We start from the raw sequence: 22,855 nt of genomic DNA on the forward strand, positions 1-22,855 counted from the left end.
ATCTTGGATGACATCCCCTACTTCTGAATTTCTGCCGAGACATAGTCATAAAATTCAGTACCCTAATTGTCTTTCAATCGAATACTTCCTCTGAATAAGTGTTCACAATCAAAGACTCCAAATTAACTACTGTCATGCTGGCACGCACTCAAAACCAGGCCAATGTAAAACTCATTGTTGAGCCCAGAGATGCTAAGCTGCATATTGTTTCACCTCACAGAGATTGTGTTTGTTTGCGAATCAGTAGAGATGCGGCAATTGTGACCTCACAAGCTGTATCAAACCAGTCTTCAAACTGATGATGACAACAACATCGATGCCCAATTTATAATTGTAACATTTATCTGCAGTTGTTATTGATCTCGTGCCTTTTGAATTATGTCTGAAGACAGCAGCACTCACTGAGTGAAGACTAGCTGCACTGAATGCACAGTTTTCACTGTCAGCTGATTTTGTGGCCACAATCAATTCATTTACTTCTACAAGTACATGACTACTCTGAAATTCACACTTAAGAGTGGCCTGGCAGAGAGTCCATAGACAACGTCCCTATTTCTGTACCATTCCACTCCGAAACAGTGCATGCTAAAAACAGACATTTAAATCTTTCCATATGAGCTCAGATTTCTCTTACTTTTTATGATGATATTTCCTTAAGGAGGTGAGCATCAACAATATATTTTTGCATTCAGTGGAGAAAGTTGGAGATTCAAATTTCGTGAAAAGATCTCACCCCACCAAAGAAATCCCTTTTATTTAATGATTGTTATTTCAACTTACGTGCCATATCTGACACTCTGTCACCTGTTTCATGATAATACAAAATGAGCTGTCCTCCTTTGAACTTTGACATGCTCCGTCAACCCTAGGTGGTAATAATCCCATACCACACAGCAATACTCTAGCAGAGGGCAAACAAGTGTAGTGTATACAGTCTCTTTAGTGGATCTGTTGCCTCTTCTAAGTGTTCTGCCAGTAGAATACAGTCTTTGGGTTGCTGTACCTCCAAAATTATCTGTGTGTAAAAAATCATAACTCCATCTGCATTCCCTATGGGAGAGTTTTGTCCACATTCCCACATTATTCCAGTGCCTGTGAAGTGCAGATGGAGCTTTAATTTTTGAAGCACTTGTGAAAGAGCTATGCACTAAAATCAGCTGACTGTGCTCAAGTAGATGATAAAATTAAGAAACATCTGTTTGACAATATAATATAATTGGATAGATAAAAAATCTACTCACCAAGTGGCAGCAGGAGAACACACGTATAAAAAAAAAGTTTTACTTCTGCAAACTTTCGGAGCCAGTGGCTCCTTCTTCCAGCAGGAGGGCTGAAGGGGAAGTAAGAGGGATGGAGGGAAAGGAACTGGAGAAGGATAGGAAAAGGGTAGAGATCGGAAACGTCACCCAAAACCCCGGGTCAGGGGAGACTTACCATACAGTATGAGAAGGAAATACCTGCCACTGCTTGGTGAGTAGATTTTTTATCTATTCTATTACATTATATTTTCAAAAATTGATTACTTTTATTGGAACATTTGTTTGAACACTTATAAACAGCTAAAGTTGACAAAATGATTTCAAAATTTACATAGTAATGTGTTGTGTACATCCTGAATTTCTTTTTTAGACACTTTTAGGAAATTAGGTATAATTAGCAATCTCACAATCATCTAATTCCTCATTATGTATCTTGTTTATTTTTCTTTAACAACTGATTACTTTGACAGCAAAACTAACAATAACCAATACATTTTTCAGTATGTCCTTTGTCCCATAAATCACCATGTAATCTCGCTCTGACAGCGAAAGGAGTGAGTTATGAGAGCATAAAGTTGATTATGGTCCAATTTACAGTTAACAGACTGTCCTGATAGGCAACAAAACATTTGAAAAGGCCATTACTGTTTCATTGCTCCTACTCCATGGTGCAACTTTTCACTTGATAATCTGATGAAGTCTTGTTATGAGAATATACTCATAAATAACATTTTCAGACAAATTGTAATTTACACAACTACAATACAATACACTCATAATTTCATTGTAGATTCTGTAGGGTTCAGAGTAGTATTCTACATATGCTTCAAATTTTTGGACAAGCTGTACAGACATAAGGTAAGAAATTGGAAATACTTAAAGAGTTGAAACTTAAATTAAAATATACCTCCTTTGCCACTTAACCTTCAGTATATCTGCTAGCTGGGTTTTGGGGATTTGAAACTGTTTATAAATATCAATGTCCATTGTACTGGACATTCACTGTTTAGTACACAGATAAATATTGTATGTGGACAGTTATTATTGTACTTGTGTACATATTAAGTTAGCAGAAATAGATAAACAGCAATGCCTTAGAATAACCAAGGAAGCAGCACACTTTTTACGGGTTGCATTTTTCTATATGATTATGTTATCCCTCTTTGAAGCACAAGTAGATTTTAGTAGAGTAATGTTGATTAATTGTGTAAATAGTTTAATAATCACTTTTGCTGTTTCGTTATAATTTTGCATGTTGGTTACTGTTGGAATTGTTTTCTGAATTTGTGGGATATCCTGTATGAATGAGTAAATTAGTGGCTCCACTCAGAGCTACCAGTCATGTGTGCATGAGGTGCGCTTGCTTGTGTGAATGTGTGAGTGTTTTCTTTCCCAAAGAATGCTTTGGCCGAAAATATAATGTGTTACAGTCTTTTTGTTGTGCCTGTCAGCAATTCAGTGGGTCATCTTTACAGCGAATAGCAATCTATTCTTTTTCTATTACTGTTGATATTCCAACCTGAAACTCCCATTGCTTAAATTATGGGCTGAATGAATGAATTGTAGCATTAATTGTAGCATTGTTGAAAATTACCTAATATTATTTTGCAATCTGCAGAAATATCCCAGTAAATCCATTTTTATAGCTTTTTTGAGATTAATTATTAAAGTTTTTGCTAAGAATTATACCTTTTTTTAACTTTGATATGATGATGAAAGTAGGTGCTGACAGATGTAAAAATTACCGAATTATCAGTTGAATAAGTCATGTTTGCATAATACTATCACAAATTCTTAACAGACAAATGGAAAAACTGGTTGAAGCCTACCTTGGGTAAGATCAGTTTGGATTCTATAGAAATGTAGAAACACATGAGGTAATACTGACCCTACAACTTATCTTAGAAGCTAGGTTAAGGAAAGGCAAACCCACGGTTATGCATTTGTAGGCTGAGAGAAAGCTTTTGACAATGTTGACTGGAATACTCTCTTTCAAATTCTGAAGATGGCAAGGGTAAAATACAGGCTGCAAAAGGCTATTTACAATTTGTACAGAAACCATACTGCAGTTAAAAGAGTCGAGGGGCATGAAAAGGAAGCAGTGGTTGAGAGGGCGTGAGACAGGGCTGTAGTCTATCCCTTATGCCATTTAATCTGTACATTGAACAAGCAGTAAAAGAAACAAAACAAAAATTTGGAGTAGGAATTAAAATCCAGGGAGAAGAAATAAAAACCTTGAGGTTTGCCGATGGCATTGTAATTCTATCAGAGACAGCAAAGGACTTTAAAGAGCAGCTGAACGGAACAGACGGTGTCTTGAAAGGTGAATATAAGACGAACATCAACAAAAGTAAAACGAGGATAATGGAATGTAGTCGAATTAAGTCGGGTGATGCTGAGGGAATTAGATTAGGAAATGAGACACTTAAAGGAGTAAATGAATTTTGCTATTTGGGTAGCAAAATAACTGAGGATGGTTGAAGTAGAGAGGATATAAAATGTAGACTGCCAGTGGCAAGGAAAGCATTTGTGAAGAAGAGAAATTTGTTAATGTTGAGTATAGATTTAAGTGTCAGGAAGTCTTTTCTGAAAGCATTTGTATGGGTTGTAGCGATGTATGTATATGAAACATGGCTGATAAACATTTAGGCAAGAAGAGAATAGAAGCTTTTAAAATGTGGTACTACAGAAGAATGCTGAAGATTAGATGCGCAGATCATGTAACTAATGAGGAGGTACTGTATAAAACGTTCGAGAAGAGGAATTTGTGGCACAAAATGACTAGGAGGAGGATTCCGTTGGTAGGACACATTCTGAGGCATCAAGGGATCACCAATTTAGTATTGGAGGGAAGTGTGGAGGGTGAAAGCCATAGCGGGAGACCAAGAGATGAATAAGCTTAGCAGATTCAGAAGGATGTAGGTTTCAGTACTTACTTGGAGATAATGGGGCTTGCACAGGATACAGTAGCATGGAGAGCTGCATAAAACCAGTCTTCAGACTGAAGACCACCACCACCACAACAACTACAACAGATATGTATTTTAGGTTTCTTGTTATGTTTTATGATATTGCTAAGTGGGAGATTCATCTCAAGCACTGAAAAACTTATCTTAATGAAGGATTTCATTGTCATTAACAGCATGTTAAAGGAAATTTTACATTGTGATACTGGAAGTTTTTATTGTAGCAGATAGGTTGGTACAGAAGGAAAATTATTGCCTGTGGAAACCATCCAACAGCCACATCAGACTTCATGCTTTCAGGATGGTACTGAGCCTTTTATGGTAAAGCCTAAACTTTAGGATAATGAAGGTAATCTATAAGACATTTCAACTGTATCATGAAAAGGATGGCTGCTACTCACCATATAGCGAAGATGCTGAGTCGCAGATGGGCACAAGAAAAAGAATGTCACAAAATGAGCTTTCGGCCAACAAGGCCTTTTTCAAAAACACACACACACACACACACACACACACACACACACACACACACACACACGCAGGACCAAACCACAGTCCCTGGTAGCTGAAGCCAGACTACAAGCAGTAGTGCATGATGGGAGAGGCAACAGGATGGTGGTAAGGAGGAGGCAGGGACGAGAGGGGGGGGGGGGGGGGGGGGGGAGAGTTGGGTAGGAGTGGGGAACAGTAAGCTGCTGCTGGTGGGAGCATCCGGGGGCTAGGTGGAGAGAGGGTAGGGCAGCTAGGTGCAATCAGGAGGCTAGATGGAGGGTGGTGGAGAGGGGGGAGGGGGGATGGGTAGCGGAAAAGGAGAGAAGAAAAAGGACTGGGTGTGTTGGTGGAATAGAGGGCTGTGTAGTGCTGGAATGGAAACAGGGAAGGGGCTAGATGGGTAAGGACAATGACTAACGATGAAACTGGTCATGTTATCCAGAAGGTAAGCTGGAACCACTTTGTTGCATTATACATGGGCGTGATGACCAACAAGCTGTCTACCCGCATGAATGGCCACTGACAAACAGTGGCCAAGAAACACCTCTACCAACCTGTTGCTGAGCATGCCACCCAACTCACTGTTGTCAATGTCACTGACTGCTTCACAGCCTGTGTCATGTGGATCCTTCCACTAATACCAGCTTTTCTGAGTTGCACAAGTGGGAACTCTGCCTGCAGTATATCCTACATTCTCATAACACTCCTGGCCTCAACCCTCATTAGTCAGTGTCCTAATTCCACCAACACACCCAGTCTTTTTACTTCTCTCCTTTTCTGCTATCTCCCCCCCCCCCCCTCTCCCCCCTGCCCTCTGTCTAACCTCTCAACCTACTGCACCTAACTGCTCTCCCACTCCCCACTCTCCACCTGATCCCTGCATGTTCGCACTATAGTCCGCGACAGTGTTAATGGCCTGTCGCCGCGCCGTGCCGTGCAGCTTCCTAGGAGTGCTGCATTGTCAGCTTGGTGATGGGCAAATTGACGGCAGCTACACTACGGACAGCTACTTTAGCCGGTGTTTGACCTGTCTTGTTACAGTCAGGTTCATGGTGCTCTACTCCCCGTTCCATGATAAATTTATTAAATGTACCTAATAACTGCAACATACACATAACAGAATGGAATGTCTATTCAATTTTTCCCAGTAGTAACTACATTACGAAATAGTGATACATACTCTCTCACTGCAGAATGGATTCTATAATAAATTGCACCTTACAGAAAGATTACGCCTTCCATTCCTCTTGCTTTATAAGTAAAAAGACGAAAGAATCAAATCTAAAATACCCACCCCAGCCCCCAGGATGAACAGTATTTTAATCTACGTTATATCGTAGACAGAATAGAGAGAGAAGTAAAATAAACAAATTTGTTGGAATGGCCATTATCCGCAGCAAGTATATAAATAATCGTTTTTTGAAGTAAACGTCTTTTCTAACTGCAATTTGTTTTATTAATCCAGATGCATTTCGCATTTTATTTTAAGGCATTATCGGTGGATATCATCTGAAATAGTACACTGTGGCTATAAGCGGTCATTGTAGATTTAAGAACGGTTCACGTCCTTATTTCTGCATATAATCATAAGTAAAATTTATTTATGCAAAAAGAAGGGCGTAAACTGTTTTAAAATCTACATGACAGCATATAATAGCTACAGTGTACTACATCAGATGATAACCACCAATGATGCCTTAAAATAAAATTCTAAATGTGTCTGGATTAATAAAACAGATTGCAGCATAAAAAGGCATTTAATTTAAAGAGAGAGAGAGAAAAAAAAGAAGTAAAATAAAATTGTCATTACAGAATAGATATTCCACTGAACTGCTTTCTACGGCACAGACAGCTTGAGAAGAAAGTAAATGTTCATGATAATTACAGAGTAAGTTTACATTCCATTCACATACCTTTTTACTCGGAGCTTTCATTGTCACTGTCTTCGGAAGTGGAGTCACTGGATATGAGAGCTAGACTGACGATTAACGAATCCATTATTTCATCTCTGACAACTTCTTTCTGGTGATCTACTTCTTGCAGTTTGTCATTGTGACGCATGCAAGCTTCCCAATCAGCAACGGTGATTTTCTCTATTGCTTCATGGGCGAGTCTTTCAGTGTCGGCTATTTTAAATGTAGTATTTTTGTCTGCCATGTATTTCTTCACCTGTGCCCACACCAGTTCAATGGGGTTATAATGGCAGTGATAAGGAGATACTCATATCACTCTGTGTCCATGTTGCTTAGCTATCGAGTCAATTTCGTAGTTTTTAATGCTGGTCTTTGACATCTTCACCAGTTCCAAAAGCTCTGCTCTTGTTTGTGTTTCACTGTGCGATACATTATTATTTCGCAACCAAGAAACAATATCACTTTTCCTTGTGCTTATAGTGGGAGGCCTGTTGACGACAACAGTGAGATAGCTTGCATTGTCCATAACAATGACAGAGTCTGGATGCAAATAAGGCAACAGCTGATTCTGAAACCATTCTCGAAATGTTTCTCCGTTCATTTCGGTATGGTAGTCAGATGTGGTTTTTGATTTTGATTTGAAAATAAGTTTGCTTTCAGGCACAAACCCGGTAGCAGCAGAACAAGCGTGACATATTATAAGACACCCTCCTTTTCCCACTGGAACTTTCAAACTGCTTTGTCCATATGTTGTTTGTCAAATAAAATTTCTAGTTTGGCTTTGATTTACCCATGTCTCATCCAAGTAATAGACAGCTGATGTTCCTTTATATCTGATGTCGTGCATTTTTCTTAGAAACATAATTCTAGCAGCAGCAATATCATTACACTCCATTAAAAATTTGCGCCCGTCATTGGACTTTACGTATTTAGATCCAATATTCTTCAACATTCTTTGCATTGATCTTGCACTTCCATCAAACCCAGTAGCTTCATGCATAACAGTGCACAATTTAGCTGCTATGGGGAACTCGCCTCTTTCATAAAATTCGAAAACCTTGTGACATAACACATTTTAATCGAAGTCGTCGATTCCTTTTACCCTCTTTGGAACGCTATGTTTTTTCCCTGGAGACCGAAACACCACATTGCCAACTGCCTGCTCTGACATCTTTGTCTCCTGTATAAGGTACGTGACAGTTCGTACACCAGTATCGCCACAGGCCACTGCAGTACGTTCCTGCACTTTGGCAACCTCGCAGATCGGCTCGCCTGAAACTGCCTCACGCTTGAAGAAAGAGTACACTCTAAAAATAAGGTCTCTTGCCTCTTTGTGAAACACTTGACGATGTTTAGGTGTTTCAGCCATTATGGCAAAACTCAGAGAAGACCCAGTATACAACAGAAATTGGCCAACCGCACTTTTCCACACGTAAAACATAGTAAAACTCTGAAATATGACGGAGCTTCAGACAGTACGAGGCGCGGAAACCAAATGAGGGCTCATTGGCCAGCTGCGCAGCTGTCTACTGCGCATCGTCGACCGGGAGGCCATCGACGCTGTCTCGAAGTGTAGTAGCACTTTACTGTCCCCCACCCCTACCCTGCTATCCCTCTCTCTCCCCACCTCAGCCTCCTCCTTATCCCCATCCAATTGCCTTTCTCATGATGTGCTGCTGCTTGTAGTCTGGGTTCAACTGCCAGAGACTGTTGTCATGTGTGTGTGTGTGTGTGTGTGTGTGTGTGTGTGTGTGTGCGTGTGTGTGTGTGTGTGTGCGCGTGTGCTGAAAGCTCATTTTGTGTCAGTCGTTTTGTTGTGCCTATCTGCGACTCAGTATCTGTATGGGGAGTAGCACCAGTCCTTTTTATAATATTGTTAAGGTCCATCCTGGATTTTCCATTGTTTTATAATAAATTTCAGTTTTGTGTGTTCAGGTTTTGGGTGTTTTCTACAAATATTTTGAACTGCATCCATCAAAACCAAAATTGAAGAAACTATATCAGCTTTTGAAGGAAGCACCTTATCGCGGTCCAGAACTGGAAGATGAATTAGAGGGACAGTTGTATACGTTTGATGATCTTTTAGAACACGTGCAGGCAAGTGGAATGGAACTGAAAGCAGCTCTCCAGGAGACACAAGCTGTATGCATAAAAGGTAAACTATATCATTTGTTCCGTGAAATAATTTATTGTGTATTTGACAGGTAGAAACATCACTATTTCGGTTGCTAATGTCCTTTGTATGTATAGCACTGGCTGTGTATAAGAATATGCACATAATATGTAGTTACACTCGCTCCGTTAAAAGTGGATCTTTGGTATAAATAGATAGAAATATGGCAATAAAAAGTACTTAGTGGAATATAAACAATGGAAGGCGTAAAGGTAACGGTTCATCAAATAGTTGATGCGTACTTAAATTGTTTCAGTCAGAGGTTATGAAGAGGTGCTGCTTTGCACCTGGTTCGTGGGGATTAGGGACATGTTGGATAGACTTAGGGGCATGTGCATTATATCGTGCAATCCTCTTTGCTTCAGTCCCCCACAGTCCCTGTACCACAACTCCCTCCAGTCCGGTTCCCTTAATCCCACTTCACTCTTTCTACACTCATTTCCTTCTCTCTGAAGTCCACTTTCTTCTCTGTTCTATCACCAATGCCACATTCCTATCCTGTGTGCTTCCTACATTTCTCTTTCAACCATAAACAACTCTTCCCTTCAATGTTGCCTACTGTTCCCTGCTGCTGTTTTCCTCTCGTTCACTCTGCCAACACCACCCCTCATCCTAGGTAAGCTGCAGCGTCAATACAGTGTAGTTAGCTTGGGCAACATGGAGAGGGATAGGGGAGGGGGAGGGGTTTGTTAACTATACAGTGGTTTGTCACTTTTACTACTGTCATGAATTATGTTTATACAGCGAAGCTTAACAGAAGAGAGGAAAATTAACTTTTTATTCATTCATTTTTAAGTTGAGAGAGCCATCAGTGACTTCTCTTCTTCTGGATCGCTTAAAGCAACAGTTAGTTATATTTTCTCTTTCAGTTTTATGCTTCTCGTTATTATCCCTTTTTGCTCTGTGGTATATCATTTTGCAAAAACTGCGGTTTGTCTTTATCTGCTAGTCTTCAGTTGTTGCTCTGACATATTCTGACTAATCAAAACTACAAACTTTTATCGATGTAAGGTATCTGTCTAAATGGTTACATCAACATTACACCTTTCTAAACATGTGCAATTTATTGATGTCCACGTTTTGATAATACAAGGGAAATAAATAAAAAAAAATAGAAATTGTTTACATTAATTGTTATCTTCACTCCCATTTTTGTTTACCGTGCCTGTTGTCTATGGTATCACTATTTGTAATCATCATCATCACAGACAAGTTGTGAAACTTATACCTCCTCTGTCACAAATATTTGATTGTTTCTTTTAAATATGTTAAGATTTCTAAAGCTGTTGTCATAGTGGAACCTGAGAACACAGCTGGTTTGTGATGTATTTCGCTTGTGTACTGATGTGAGAATGTTACAGTGTCTCTTGCTTGCAAACACGTCGTCTTCCTGCCCTTCTCTCATTGGCTGTGTAGAACCAGCAGCTGACTCAGCTGCTACCGTTCCCATCATACCTCACAGTGCGCATTGACAGTATTGCAGCACTAAATACATAAGTATGCCACCGGTCCAAATCTAGATAGACTTTTAGCATCTCCTGTGGAAATGTGTGCTATTCTTGAGTATTTAGCCAGTTTTAAAGTCATTTCGATTCTGAGTGCAAATAAATTCAGGTAAACTGCAGTTTAAACATGGTAGATGTTCATAAAAAGCCAAAGTACACTGTTTACATTCTCAGGTTGGCACCAAAGCGTAACTTCTGTCCACTCGCTACTCCCCTCCCTGCACTGATACTAGTTCACAACCAAGCTGGTGTCACTATGCTCCCTCCAACTAAATCCTGTGCTTGAGCAGCAGTGGCAATATCTTCTAGGGTGCAGGTCATATGTAACAACAACAACAACGAAGACAAATACATAAATAAAAGATATCGTCCCCCTGCGGGTCAGGGGGTTAGAATAGGCCCTAGGTATTCCTGCCTGTCGTACGAGGTGACTAAAAGGAGTTTCACACGTTTCAGCCTTTGTGACAGTCCCCTGTAGGTTTTGACTCCATTCTTCAAAATTTTCCCGAAGAGTGAGCCAGTTGGCGAAGGGTACCTTACAAGATACATCGTTTCCATCGTGCATTGAGATATGTAGCCCACTTTCTTGTCATCCCATTGCAGTCCTGCCCATTCTCCATCTCATGGCGATGACACCTTCCTGGGTGCATTTTCCACCATGCAGTATGCAATGTCGATTTCTGTGTTGACAATGATCATGGACTTCTTTGCACCTGATATCCAGCATGGTAGCCAGTCCGTTGTGGTGGGGCCGCCATGTACCCTATTGGTTGTAGCCCCCTGACCACACACACACAGGGATCGCTCTGCTGATGCCTTCGCCATTAACTCCCCACCTATGCCAAGGGGTAGATGCCCATCCTCCTTGGGCATCGGGACTCCCGGCAAAGGCCATCCTGCCAGGTGGCCTTTGCTGCGACTGGGTGGCGCCCATGGGGAGGGCCCGTGGTCGGAGTGGGTGGCATCAGGGCGGATGACCCGCGATGAAGCGTAGTCCATCATCTCTTGCTGGTGGTAAAACACCAGCTGTTTCTAAGTGATTACGAACTCAATTCAGGGCACAGAAGTACAACCCCAAATCGTTCCCCTCCCTGGCAACACCATGGGAAGAACGTCAGGCTAAGGATGGCAGCGAATCTTATTCGCCCCGGTTCCTTGTGTGTTCGAGAGCTGATGGGGAATCTTTCATGACGATGAACCCTCAGTTTTTTATTGAGTATTTAGAGGAGAAGTTCGGGGAGACGGAGGGCTTGTCCAAAATGAGATCTGGGTCAGTCTTGATCAAAAAAGCATCCTCTGCCCAGTCACGGGAGTTACTCGCTTGTGACAAGCTGGGGGATGTTCCTGTAACCATCACGCCCCGTAAGAGCTTAAATATGGTCCAGGGTATCATATTTCATAGAGTCCTTCTTTTGCAGTCCGACAATGAGATGCGCGCCAATTTAGAGCGGCGAGGTGTACATTTCGTCCAGCGTGTCCGCTGAGGTCGGAAGGATAACCAGGTTGCTACCGGTGCCTTCGTCTTGGCCTTTGAGGGTGATACATTGCCCGAGAAGGTCAAGGTGATGGTCTACAGGTGTGATGTAAAGCCCTATATCCCTTCCCCGATGCGGTGCTTTAAGTGCTGGAAGTTCAGCCATATGTCTTCCCCGCTGTACTTCCAGCGTCACGTGCCAAGATTCTGGACGCCCATCACATCCCAATATTCCATGTGCCCTGCCTCCCATCTGTGTCAACTGTGGAGAGCACCATTCGCCTTGCTCGCCTGACTGCAGGATTCTCCAGAAAGAAAGGAAAATTGTGGACCTACGCTGAGGCTAAGAGAAAATTTGAACACCTGCATCCTGTACATATGACATCATCTTACGCTGCTGCTACAACAGTTCTGGCACCATCAGCTCCGCCAACCCAGGTCACCTCTCAGAGCCGGAAGACTACACCTGCCCCCTCGATCGTGGGGGGCATTTCCCTCCCCGTTGCTCCTGCACCACCTACTTCGGGAGTAACACCCCCTCCCCCCCAAACATCAGGGACATCTGTCCCCACTTCTAAGCTGGAGAAGCTTAAGTCTTCTTTGGCTTCTTTCACTAGGAAGGGGTCCCTTGGGTCACTCTCTTCCCAGGTTTCTTCTAGTGGGAAAGACACCACCCGCCAGTGGCTGAAGAGCCCAAAAGCAGCTGGTCGTACGGCTTCATGCTCAGCCTGTCCCGGAGACTGAGCCAGTGAAGTCCTCCTAGCCAGGGAAACCCAAGGAGCAACGAGAGAAATCCAAAAAGAAAACCCTTTAGACCAAGGAAATTGGGGTAGCACCCACACCACCGCTACCTACAAGCTCTGCGGCTGAGGATGGGGTGGAGATTTTGGTGTCCGCTGATGATCGAGATCTCGCCAGACCCTCAGACACAATGGATGTAGACTGCTCAGGCAATAAATCAGTGGCAGCAGGGGACTCTGAGGCATAAACTACCTCATTGAATGTTCCATGCTGCCTTCCCAGTCTCATGATGTGATCCTCCAGTGGAATTGCGATGGGTTTTTCCACCGCCTGGCTGAGCTACGCCAATTGTTAAGCTTTACACCTGCTATCTGCATTGCCCTCCAGGAAACCTGGTTCCCAGCAATGCGGACCCCTGCCCTCTGTGGCTATAAGGGAATATGAGGGATATTACAGGAACCAGAGCGTCTATAATCGAGTGTCAGGTGGAGTTTGTGTTTAGGTCCTAAACTTGGTCTGTAGTGAACATGTGCCCCTTCAAAGCCCTCTTGAAGCAGTGGCTGTCAGAATAAGGAAGATGCAGGAAATAATTGTCTGCAATGTATATCTTCCTCCCCACGGTAACATCGATGTGATGGTTGAGCAGGTGACTAGCAAAATTGTTTCTGCTGCAGAAAATGTTATCCCTCTCTTTTTAGGGTGCTCAAAGTGTAAGGCTGTCCCTTGGTGGTCGCCGGAAGTCACTGAAGCAATTAAGGCGTGTCAGTGAGCTCTACAGCGGCATAAGTGGCACCCTTCCCTGGAGCATCTCATTGCCTTTAAAAGGCTCCGTGCCCGTGCTCGCTACAGTATCAAACAATGGAAGAAGGAGTGTTGGGAGTGATACGTCTCCACCATTGGGTGCCACACAGCACCTTCCCAAGTCTGGGCAAAGATCAAACGTCTTTTCGGGTACCAGACCTCAACAGCTGTCCCCGGTGTTATCATAAATGACGAGTTATGTACCAACGCAAATGCGATTGTTGAGCACTTTGCTTGAGCCTCTGCATCGGAGAATTACCCCCAGCCTTTCGCACATTCAAATGGCGGGTGGAACGGAATGTCCTCTCATTCACTACACACTGCAGTGAATCCTATAACGCCCCATTTACAGATTGGGAGCTCCTCAGTGCCCTTGCTCATTGCCCCGACACAGCCTCTGGGCCTGTTTGGATCCACAGCCAGATGATAAAACACCTCTCGTCTGACTACAAGCCTCATCTTCTCGTCATCTTCATCCGGATCTGGTGAGATGGTGTCTTTCCATCGCAATGGCAGGAGAGCACCATCATTCCAGTGCTCAAACCCAGTAAAAACCCACTTGATGTGGATAGCTATCAGCCCATCAGCCTCACCAACGTTGTTTGTAAGCTGCTGGAACATACGGTATGTTGGCGGTTGGGCTGGGTCCTGGAGTCATGTGGCTTGCTGGATCAATGTCAGGGCGGCTTCCGCCAGGGTCGCTCTACCACTGATAATCTTTTGACCATCAAGTCTGCCATCCAAACCGCCTTTTCCAGACGGCAAAACCTGATTGCCGTCTTTTTTTTTTTACTTACATAAAGCATATGACACGACCTGGCGACGTCATATCCTTGCCACATTGTATGAGTGGAGTCTCCGGGGACCACTCCCGATTTTTATCCAAAACTTCCTGTTCCTCCATACTTTCCGTGTCCGAGTTGGTGACTCCCATAGTTCTATCCATATCAAGGAGAATGGAGTCCCACAGGGCTCTGTATTGAGTGTCTCTCTATTTTTAGTGGCCATTAACGGTCTAGCAGCAGCAGTCGGGCCCTCCGTCTCACCTTCTCTCTATGCAGACGACTTCTACATTTCGTGCTGCTGCTCCAGTACTGTTGTTGCTCAGCGGCACCTCCAGGGAGCCATCCACAAGGCACAGTCATGGGCTCTAGCCCACAGCTTCCAGTTTTCAGCCGCAAAGTCGTGTGTCATGCACTTCTGTCAGCGTCATACTGTTTATCCAGAACCCACACTTTATCTTAATGACGATCCACTCACTGTAGTGGAGACATATAAATTCCTAGGACTGGTTTGCGACACTCAATCGACTTGGCTCCCTCATCTTCGTCAGGCTAAGCAGAAGTGCTGGCAGCACCTCAATGCCCTCCGTTGCCTGAGCAACACCAATTGGGGTGCAGATCGCTGCACACTGCTGCAGCTCTACAGAGCCCTTGTCCAATCCCGAATCGATTATGGGAGCGGGGTTTATGGTTCTGCAGCGCCTCCTGCATAGCATTTACTCGACCCTGTGCACCACTGTGGGGTTCGATTAGCGACAGGAGCTTTTAGGATGAGTCCGGTGACCAGCATACTGGTGGAGGCTGGTGTCCCTCCACTACAGATCAGACGTGTGCAACTGCTCGCCAGTTACGCAGCACACATTCATAGTTCCCCTGTGCATCCAAATAACTGTCTCCTTTTCCCGCCCTTGGCAGTCCATCTCTCGCATCGGCGTTCCAGATCGGGGCTAACGATTGCGGTTCGCATCCGGTCCCTTCTCTCCGAACTGGAGTTCTTCCCTTTACCACCTCTGCTTGCGGTCTGTTCACATATGCCTACATGGTGTATGCCTCGGCCACAGCTCTGTCTGGACCTTTTGCATGGCCCTAAGGACTCCATTAACCCCAGTGGACCTTTTGCATGGCCATAAGGACTCCATTAACCCCACCGCTCTCCGCTATCACTTCCTCTCGATTCTTGACGTGTTCCGGGGCTCTGAAGTGGTTTACACCGACGGCTCAATGGCTGATGGTCACTTAGGCTTCGCATATGTTCATGGAGGACATATTGAGCAGCACTCCTTGCCAGTTGGCAGCAGTGTTTTCACTGCAGAGCTGGCGGCCATATCTCGTGCTCTTGAGTACATCCACTCATGCCCTGGTGAGTCATTTCTCCTGTGTACTGACTCATTCAGCAGCCTACAAGCTATCGACCAGTGCTACCCTCGCCACCCTCTGGTAGCGTTCATTCAGGAGTCTATGTATGCCCTGGAACAGTCCCGCTGCTCCATGGTGTTTGTGTGGACCCCAGGACACGTCAGAATCCCCAGCAATGAACTTGCTGATAGGCTGGCCAAACAGGCGACGCGGAAACCACTTCTGGAGGTAGGCATCTCCGAAGCTGACCTGCGCTCTGTCTTGCAGCGCAGGGTCTTCCGGCTTTGGGAGATGGAATGGCATAACAGCACGCATAACAAACTGTGTGTCATAAAGGAGACTATGAATGTATGGAAGTCTTCCAAGCGGGCCTCTCGCAGGGAATCAGTTGTCCTCTGCCGGCTCCGCATTGGCCATACGTGGCTAACGCGTGGATACCTACTTCGTCGCGAGGACCCACCTCAGTGTCGCTGTGGCTCCCAAATGACAGTCGTCCACCTCTTGCTGGACTGTGCACTTTTAGCCGCTCTGTGGCAGACTTTTAACTTTCCCAGCACCCTGCCTTCAGTGTTGGGCAACAATGCCTCCACAGCAGCTTTAGTTTTATGTTTTATCTGTGAGAGTGAGTTTTATATTTCTATATAGGTTTTAGCGCATGTCCTTTGTCCCCTGTGTCTTCCACCCTAGTGCTTTTAGGGTGGAGGTTTTAATGTGTTGCAGAGTGGCTGGCTTTCCCTTTTTATTCTCGTGGTTGGCGTGCCACTGTAATCTGCTTTCATGTTTTACTCTCTTCTGTTTCTAGCGTCTCTTTGTTGTTTTCTTGTCCTCTTGTGTTCCTTTTAATGTTCGTTGCCTTTCCTTCGTTCTTGTGGGTTTTCCTTTCTTTCCGTTTTGTGTTATATGTTTCGTCCGTTTTATTCTCAAACTTGTGGCACTGTCTTATTTGGAACAAGGTACCGATAACCTCATAGTTTGGTCCATTCTCTCTCTTTAAACCAACCAACCAATCAAAAGATCTCAATCACAATTCATTTCAATTCTTGCGCTGTTGCTTGTCCCACGATGTAGTGACATCTGTTGGACTATTTCCACAGTGGGTTTTCCGGTGTAATTTATTCTTGTGATAACAATTGCAGTTAGTTTAATGTGATTCAGTTTGTTTTTTAAACATTGAATTCCAGATTAATTTTCTTTCTTCTTTAATCTGAATGTCACTATCTTGTTCTAAAGCTGATTAGAAGCTGGTAACATTTTTCAGCAGTATTCTAGTATGTTAACAATGACCGAATTCCTCATTTGCAACCCACTAGGTAAATCATTACAGCTTCTCATAATCAAATATAATACTGACTTGTGTTCAGAATCAAGTAATGGTTTTTGAAGAACAAGATGTTTGCCTTTGAATGTTGCCTTCACTTAAAAATCAGCATAGATGTTCAGTATTCAGCATAGATGTTCAGTATGTATACTTCTTCTTCTTCTTCTTCTTCTTCTTCAGTAACGCTACAGCCCTTGGTGACCCTTGGCTTCTTCAACAATCTTCCTCCACACTTCTCGGTTATTTGCTGCTCTTTCCCACCTCCGGACTCCCATATTGGTGGAATCCATTGTTACCTCGTTGATCCATTTTCTTCTATGTCTCCCTTTTCGCCTAATTGAATGGATCATACCTTTCATAATTTTCTTTGGAATTCTATCCTCTGCCATTCTCTCCAAGTGTCCTAGCCATCGTATTTGCTGTGATTTCACAAAGTTTACTATGTCCCTGCCTTGTATTAACTTTTGTAATTCAGCATTGTAGCATATTCTCCAGCCTTCTTCCTTCCTTATTGGCCCATAGATTTTGCGTAGTATTTTCCGCTCAATGCTTCTTAGTGCATTTTTATCGTTTTCTGTCAACGTCCATACCTCTGAGCTGTATGTGATAACTGGGCGGACTAAGGAATTATATATTAGCAGTTTAGTTTTTCTCGTAACAAGGCTATTTTTGAAAAGCAGCATATTTGCAAAGTAAGCTCTGTTTCCTGCTTGTATTCTTTCCCTTATAGCCTTTCCAATACTGTTATCATTTGTTATTAGGGCTCCCAAGTAGTTAAAAGAGGACATTCCATTGAAGTATTTCCCATTGATGTTTAGGTTTTTGGGGGTTCTTCTGGCCTCAGATTGTGACAGTATGTATACGATATCCATAAATGTATGAGAACTTTCATTGCAAACCTGTTCAAATACAACAAAAATTTTTAAGTTGATAGAAATTAATGTAATTTTGGCCAGTGTTTCACAAAGTTGCCAATTTTTTAGCAGAGCATGAGATTGTCGTAGTAGTTAGTTCGTAGTTTCACGCTTATCCCTTGCACTTAAAACTGTAAGAACAGGAACCACGCATTCATATAATTGATTCACCTCAATGCCTCAATGGGACATGAATCTACCATCTTTAGTGGAGGTGCACAATTGTATTCAACCTCCTGTGGGAATCTCAGAGCAGCAAGCATGGAGGATGTGGATGGGGAATGCGGTTAGGTGGCGCACAATGGAAGTGTGGGTCAGTTGGGAAGCATGCTGAAATAGTCGGTGCAGTTGCGATAAACACTGTGTGTATATGGTGCAGTTTCCCTTTTCTTGCCTTTATCTCCCCTCTACCTGAAATTACGTAAAAGTAATAAAAGGAGTGTGCTTTACATAGATTAGCAGTTCTCCTCTCTGGGCTATTTGCATCGTACCTTTTTTGTTTATTTTTGACCTTTTGTGGCATTGGGATGCAGTTGACCCATCTTCTGACAGTTGTAGAACTTCATTGGTTTCTTCTTTTGCTTCTTAGAATAAAGTGTTGAAGCTGTTCTCTCCTCTGGAGTATGGCACTCAGACGTATTTTTCATGTCCTGCAACATCTTCGCTTTTAGACTTTCTTTCATAATCAGTATGCCTGAGCATTTTAACCCCACAGCCATGGTTGTACATTTTTTAAGTAGTCCTACTAGCAATAGTGTGCCTATCCATTCACTGGCAATCTCATTCCCAATGTCCCTGAGTTCATTTGATGTAGATATTATCTGGTTGGTGTACTCATCCACATTTTTGCACTTATCTGGTGGAGTGGTTATAAGCTCCCAGAATAATCTAGGTTTCCTTGTGTCTTGCCATTGCAGCTTTCTCTGTGTGTTCATAGTCCACTGGATGAATCAGTTATATCTACTTTATTCTTGCCTTCCAGACCTTACATGTCTGCCCCCGGTAGGTGAGTGGTCAGCACGACAGAATGTCAATCCTAAGGGCCCGGGTTCGATTGCTGGCTGGGTCGGAGATTTTCTCTGCTAAGGGACTGGGTGTTGTGTTGTCCTAATCATCATCGTTTCATCCCCATCGACGCGCAAGTCGTCGAAGTGTTGTTACATCGAAAGACTTGCACCCGGCAAACAGTCTACCCGACCGGAGGCCCTAGTCACACAACATTTATTTTTAGTCCTTATATGAATAATGTTACTCAGTGGGCTTCAGTGTACCATTCACTATGTCTCGCAAATAGTCAAAGCGTAAATATGCTTCCACAGCAAATTCGCACAGCTCATCCCGATAGCTTTCACTACACTCTTGAATTCAAGACTATTTCCGTGAGCCTTTTCTTCTGTTTACCAGAATACTTAATGATGTCTGGACCCATAACCTGTTAGGACAAGTGCAGTGAAATAAGTAATTCCAAACATTAAATTGCAGGAATGAGGCAAGTCACAGACACACACACACACACACACACACAGGGAATATATTGTTCGTAAATCCCTAACAGAACTTCATTTCCATAAATTCCAGAATTAAGAGTATATCCATATGAGTATACGTGAATATTGTTAAAGAAAGAGCTTGAAGCCATTTGTGTGCAGTATTCAGTTGTGCTCCTAGAATATACTTAAAATACTTCTTGTTGTCTTATCATAGTATGCGTCTGTGTCATGTGGATGACTTATGACTGCGTATGGAATACCAACAGTATTATGAAAAGAATGGATTGCTACTCACCATAATGATGTGACATTGAGTTGCAGACAGGCACAGCAAGAAGACTGTCAACATTCTGCTTTTGGCGAAAGGCTTCTTCAGAAAAGAAAATGCACACACAAGCATCACAGCTCAAGCACACATGGCCACTGGCTTGGGCCATTCGGGCCAGAATCCAGTGGTGTCACATCGATTGCAAGCATCAGTCCGAAATGAGGTAGGGAAACAAGGGATGGCAGGGCGGTGGTGGGGGAAGAGGATTCAGTGCTGCCTGGTGGAGCATTCAGAGAGTATATGGTAGCCAGACAAGGTTGCAAGGTGCCGCATCAGGATGCTGTGAGGGAGGGGTTGGGGGGAGGAGGGAGAGGATGGTAAAGAAGAGCGTTGGAGTGTTGTATTTAATGGTGCTACGTTACTGTAAAGTGTGTGTGACATTCTTACATGACCGAAGAAGAAAGGTATTGCTTACACGATTGTTTCATCAACTTGCAACATGCAAAACTTTACTTGTGTTTACTTTCATGGTGCACAAGCAGGTGTTACATTGATGGCAGTGTGTCTTCACCCAATCTAGTGATTAGACACTGCAGTCATGTTATTAATTGATCCAAAGCTGGCTGGTTGCTCAGCTGAAACCAGTGATCAGTTATTGTTAAAAGACATACCTCCCCAGCAGTACCCTCCTCTCATTGTCTTATTAATATAGCTCCCACTTCCGAAAAGCTCAGAAGCACAACCCTTGTCACCTAGTACCACCCAGGCTGTGAATGCTGCAGTACTTTCCTGAGCCAAGGCTATGATTTTCTCAGGTCAGGCTCTGAAATGAGATCATGTCTCCCTGATTTCCTCCCCCACACCATGTATTGTAGCCTCTCATCACCCTTCTAACTTTCATAATATCCTATCAAACCTTATGAGATTCCTAAACCATTATCCCTATCCCAGACTTCCTACCTGTGCAGTCCTCCCTGTAAAACCTTCCCCATGTACCCATTCACAACCACCCATTCCAGCTCCACCACTGGTAACTCCTACAATATCAAAGGCAGAGCAACTCGCAAAACAATGTACTGTGTTGATCAACTAACTTGGTCCCCACAGCATTTTGTATAGATATGACCACCAGTAGTTGCAGGGGCAACAGTCTGATGATTAACTGATCTGGCCTTGTAACACTAACCAAAATGGCCTTGCTGTGCTGGTACTGCGAACAGCCGTAATTTTTCCCGAGGGCATGCAGCTTTCCTGTGTGGTTAAATGATGATGGAGTCCTCTTGGGTAAAATATTCCGGAGGTAAAATAGTCCCCCATTCGGATCTCCGGACAGGGACTACTCAAGAGGACGTCATTATTGGGAGGAAAATGAGCGTGGAATGTCAGATCCCTTAATCGGGCAGCTAGGTTAGAAAATTTAAAAAGGGAATGGATAGGTTAAAGTTAGATATAGAGGGAATTAGTGAAGTTCGGTGGCAGGAGGAACAAGACTTTTGGTCAGGTGAATACAGGGTTATGAATACAAAATCAAATAGGGGTAATACAGGAGTAGGTTTTATAATGAACAAAAAAATACGAGTGCGGGTAAGCTACTACCAACAGCATAGTGAACGCATTATTGTGGCCAAGATAGACACGAAGCCCACGCCTACTACAGTAGTACAAGTTTATATGCCAACTAGCTCTGCAGATGACGAAGAGATTGATCAAATGTATAATGAGATCAAAGTAATTATTCAGATAGTGAAGGGAGACAAAAATTTAATAGTCATGGGTGACTGGAATTCGAGAGTAGGAAAAGGGAGAGAAGGAAACATAGTAGGTGAATATGGATTGGGACTAAGAAATGAAAGAGGAAGCCGCCTGGTAGAATTTTGTGCAGAGCATAACTTAATCATAGCTAACACTTGGTTCAAGAATCATAAAAGAAGGTTGTATACATGGAAGAATCCCGGAGATACTGAAAGGTATCAGCTAGTTTATATAATGGTAAGACAGAGATTTAGGAACCATGTTTTAGATTGTAAGACATTTCCAGGGGCAGATGTGGACTCTGACCACGATCTATTGGTTATGGACTGTAGATTAAAATTGAAGAAACTGCAAAAAGGTGGGAATTTAAGGAGATGGGACCTGGATAAACTGACTAAAGCAGAGGTTGTACAGAGTTTCAGGGAGAACATAATGGAACAATTGACAGGATGGGGGAAAGAAATACAGTAGAAGATAATGGGTAGCTTTGAGGGATGAAGTAGTGAAGGCAGCAGAGGATCAAGTAGGTAAAAAGACGAGGGCTAGTAGAAATCCTTGGGTAAAAGAAGAAATATTGAATTTAATTGATGAAAGGGGAGATATGGTTGGTTGGTTGGTTTGGGGAAGGAGACCAGACAGCGTGGTCATCGGTCTCATCGGATTAGGGAAGGATGGGGAAGGAAGTCGGCCGTGCCCTTTCAGAGGAACCATCCCGGCATTTGCCTGGAGTGATTTAGGGAAATCACGGAAAACCTAAATCAGGATGGCCGGACGCGGGATTGAACCGTCGTCCTTCCGAATGCGAGTCCAGTGTCTAACCACTGCGCCACCTCGCTCGGTGAAAGGGGAGATATGATAATGCGTGAAGACAGAGTACTGGAAGACCTGAGTCAAAACAAGGCCTGGGGAGTAGACAACATTCCAATAGAACTACTGACGGCCTTGGGAGAGCCAGTCCTAACAAAACTCTACCATCTGGTGAGCAAGATGTATGAGACAGGCGAAATTCCCTCAGACTTCAAGAATAATATAATAATTCCAATCCCAAAGAAAGCAGGTGTTGACAGATGTGAAAATTACCGAACTATCAGTTTAATAAGTCAGAGCTGCAAAATACTCATGCGAATTCTTTACAGACGAATGCAAAAACTGGTAGAAGCTGGCCTTGGGGAAGACCAGTTTGGATTCCGTACAAATATAGGAACACGTGAGGCAATACTGACCCTACGACTTATCTTAGAAGATAGATTAAGGAAAGGCAAACCTACGTTTCTAGCATTTGTAGACTTAGAGAAAGCTTTTGACAGTGTTGACTGGAATACTCTTTTTCAATTTCTGAAGGTGGCAGGGGTATTTACAATTTGTACAGAAGCCAGAAGGCAGTTACAAGAGTAGAGGGGCATGAAAGGGAAGCAGTGGTTGGGAAGGGAGCGAAACAGGGTTGTAGCCTCTCCCCGGTGTTGTTCAATCTGTATATTGAGCAAGCAGTAAAGGAAACAAAAAAAAAAATTCGGAGTAGGTATTAAAATCCATGGAGAAGAAATAAAAACATTGAGGTTCACTGATGACATTGTAATTCTGTCAGAGACAGCGAAGGACTTGGAAGAGCAGTTGAACGGAATGGACAGTGTCTTGAAAGGAGGATATAAGA

General features: G+C 43.2%; 1 protein-coding gene across 2 annotated transcripts in view; it reads left to right on the forward strand.

Moving 5' to 3' along the window:
• The window catches only part of LOC124619535 (sister chromatid cohesion protein DCC1), a 105,868-nt gene that overhangs the window by 49,939 nt on the left and 33,074 nt on the right, over positions 1 to 22,855 (forward strand). For both annotated transcript variants that reach the window (XM_047145995.1, XM_047145996.1), the window contains one exon: positions 8,566 to 8,785. In XM_047145995.1, the coding sequence (XP_047001951.1) occupies positions 8,566 to 8,785 (220 nt within the window). The remainder of the gene's footprint in view (positions 1 to 8,565; positions 8,786 to 22,855) is intronic.

Source organism: Schistocerca americana, chromosome 6, assembly GCF_021461395.2.
Source record: "Schistocerca americana isolate TAMUIC-IGC-003095 chromosome 6, iqSchAmer2.1, whole genome shotgun sequence".
Taxonomy (NCBI): domain Eukaryota; kingdom Metazoa; phylum Arthropoda; class Insecta; order Orthoptera; family Acrididae; genus Schistocerca; species Schistocerca americana.